Source organism: Protomyctophum bolini (genome assembly GCF_963924005.1).
Source record: "Protomyctophum bolini genome assembly, chromosome: 1".
In the NCBI taxonomy this organism is placed as follows: Eukaryota; Metazoa; Chordata; class Actinopteri; order Myctophiformes; family Myctophidae; genus Protomyctophum; species Protomyctophum bolini.
In genome coordinates, this window is record NC_137862.1 from 56,702,881 (window position 1) to 56,705,380 (window position 2,500).

General features: G+C 41.7%; 1 protein-coding gene across 1 annotated transcript in view; it reads left to right on the forward strand.

Annotated features, from left to right (window-relative positions):
- Positions 1–2,500, forward strand: part of ush2a (Usher syndrome 2A (autosomal recessive, mild)) — a gene marked incomplete at both ends in the record, with an annotated part of 314,802 nt that overhangs the window by 66,836 nt on the left and 245,466 nt on the right. Inside the window, 1 exon segment of the mRNA XM_080771896.1 lies at positions 1,148–1,294. Within this exon segment, the coding sequence (XP_080628022.1) occupies positions 1,148–1,294 (147 nt within the window).

Consider the following 2,500-nt stretch of genomic DNA (forward strand, 5'->3'; position numbering starts at 1 on the left):
CAAAGCTTCCAAGAAAATATTTGAATGCAGATTGTGGCCTCTAGATGAATTTTTGGGAGAGTTCTACCCATTGCTGGCTGTCTGAATACAAAAAAGAGGTCATTAAAATGTTGACATATTATTGCTTATAGCAGCTTTAATAAACAGAAAATAAATTTTTCAGGTATAGGTGACATTTCAGTATTTCAGCCAATCAGGAGAGAGTACTATAATTTGTATAGTGTTCCCAGTTCCAATTTTGTCTGCTCTCATTTATTTGTGTCATCACTTACAATTCCTCTTGTTTAATCTGTATCCTGACCTGATCTGCAATCTGCACGCAATCTGTTTAGCACAAAGCTGGAGAGACACGGAGACTCCTGTTACTGAGCAAACACTCTATAGCAGTGAGTACTATCGCAAAATAGAGCTTTATAACACTTATTTTAACCAAAGAGAAAATCACTTATACACTACCTTTCACTTTTATTTAACCAGGCGACTGTGGCCTGGCAAAAGGCAAGGCCTTTCTAGGGAGAGGAGAAAGGAGGCTAGAATAATTCAGCTCAACCATCAGGCCAAAACTAAAAAAAACGATTGATAACAAAAAAAAAACAATCGGGTCAAAACTATTCAAACACAATTTATAAAGAACGTGATCATCAGAACATGCTTAAATTGCACACTACTGCAGAGTCTGCTGATGGACCGCAGCATTTGTCTTTGAGAAATGACAAAATCCATGTAACAGATACTTTAGCAGACACTTTAGCTCAAAACGTGAAAACGTGTCAAACGGAGTGTGGCACGTTTTGATCTTGTAGGTCGGCTATTTCCACTATTAATAAAGACAAAGAAGTTAAAAAAAATAAGAAATAAGAAAAAATAAGAATAAAGTAATTTCAATATGGGTTATTTGTCATATCTGGCCCTAGCTGTGCAACTTTAGTTTTCAAAAGCTTGAAAGCCAAGCAGAAATTGCATTTTCATTCATAATGTTCCAATGACAGGAACGCAATGAAATCGCAAATTATTTCAGTAACCGTCAGGTAAAAATGTCATATGGTGACAGCCTCCTATACCTCTGAGGGACATGTCCACACCTCTGAGGGACACGTCTGAGTGTCTAACATGTCTCTCCTGCTGTGTGTCGTCCCTCCCTCCACAGAGGACACCGGGACGTCCCACCACGGCTGTGTCCCGTGTTCCTGTGACCCCGGAGGGAGCGTGAGCGGGACAGTGTGCGACCGTGACACGGGACAGTGCGTGTGCGTGTCCACGCGCCAGCGGCCCGACTGCAGCAGCTGTCGTCCCGGTGAGACACTGCATACGTAGATGAATACTGTTACTGTACATAAGACAAAAGTCTCATTGAAAAGAGGGGGGATTGTTTGAAGTGAACGAAATGATGAATAGTGTGCTGTTGTGTTACCATTGACTGGAATGACTTTAACCCGTTGAAACCGGGAAAGCATCTGGTTCATACTGTATATATATATATATATTTATATATTTTTTTTAAATCATTGCGTTGGCTATTAAAAAAAATTGCAGATATACAAGCTCACAAGTGCGTCACTTCATGCCACGCGAGCAAGCTTATACATCTGCAATTTTTCATTTATTTATTTTATTAAAGAAAAAATAAGAAGATCATTTTGTAGAATCGGCCTCACAGGTCTTAATGGATCAAAGAACAATGATGACTATTGGCTGTAATGGTCTATGGTGTGTGTGTGTGTGTGTGTGTGTGTGTGTGTGTGTGTGTGTGTGTGTGTGTGTGTGTGTGTGTGTGTGTGTGTGTGTGTGTGTGTGTGTGTGTGTGTGTGTGTGTGTGTGTGTGTGTGTGTGTGTGTGTGTGTGTGTGTGTGTGTGTGTGTGTGTGTGTGTGTGTGTGTGTGTGTGTGTGTGTGTGTGTGTGCGCGCGTGTTTGTTATCTTTCTGCCAAATATCCCATCAGTGATTGTTGCGTCGATGCCAAGACCCCAAAACTACTCCTTAGAGTGAAATGATGGATTCACTCACTCATCTCACTCTGATATTGTGTGTGTGTGTGTGTGTGTGTGTGTGTGTGTGTGTGTGTGCGCACGCGCGTCTGTGTGGTCAGTCTCAGTGGACTCAAAGTAGCAGATGCTGTATTGTGTCAGTAATGAAGATAGACCATCATGCTTACTGTAACACACACACACACACACACACACACACACACAGGTGTGAATGAATTAATACAGGGGCGGTATAGTGAGGGGTGAAATGATAAACGTCTCGTTCACCTCCCGTCCGTTTGCGGATGCCACCACGACACCTCTCTGCTCTATAGCGGTATACATCCCGGTGTGTTCATTTTTAACCCATTCTGACCTGAGATCAGATTCTAAAAATGTTTTCTATACATCCTGACAGTTTTCCATTCTGACCTGAGATCAGATTCTAAAAAAAAATCTTCTACGTCAGTCGTTCTTCGATTAAAAAAAAAATAGCAGACCTACAAGCTCGTAGAGCGCCACTCGGTGGCGCGCTA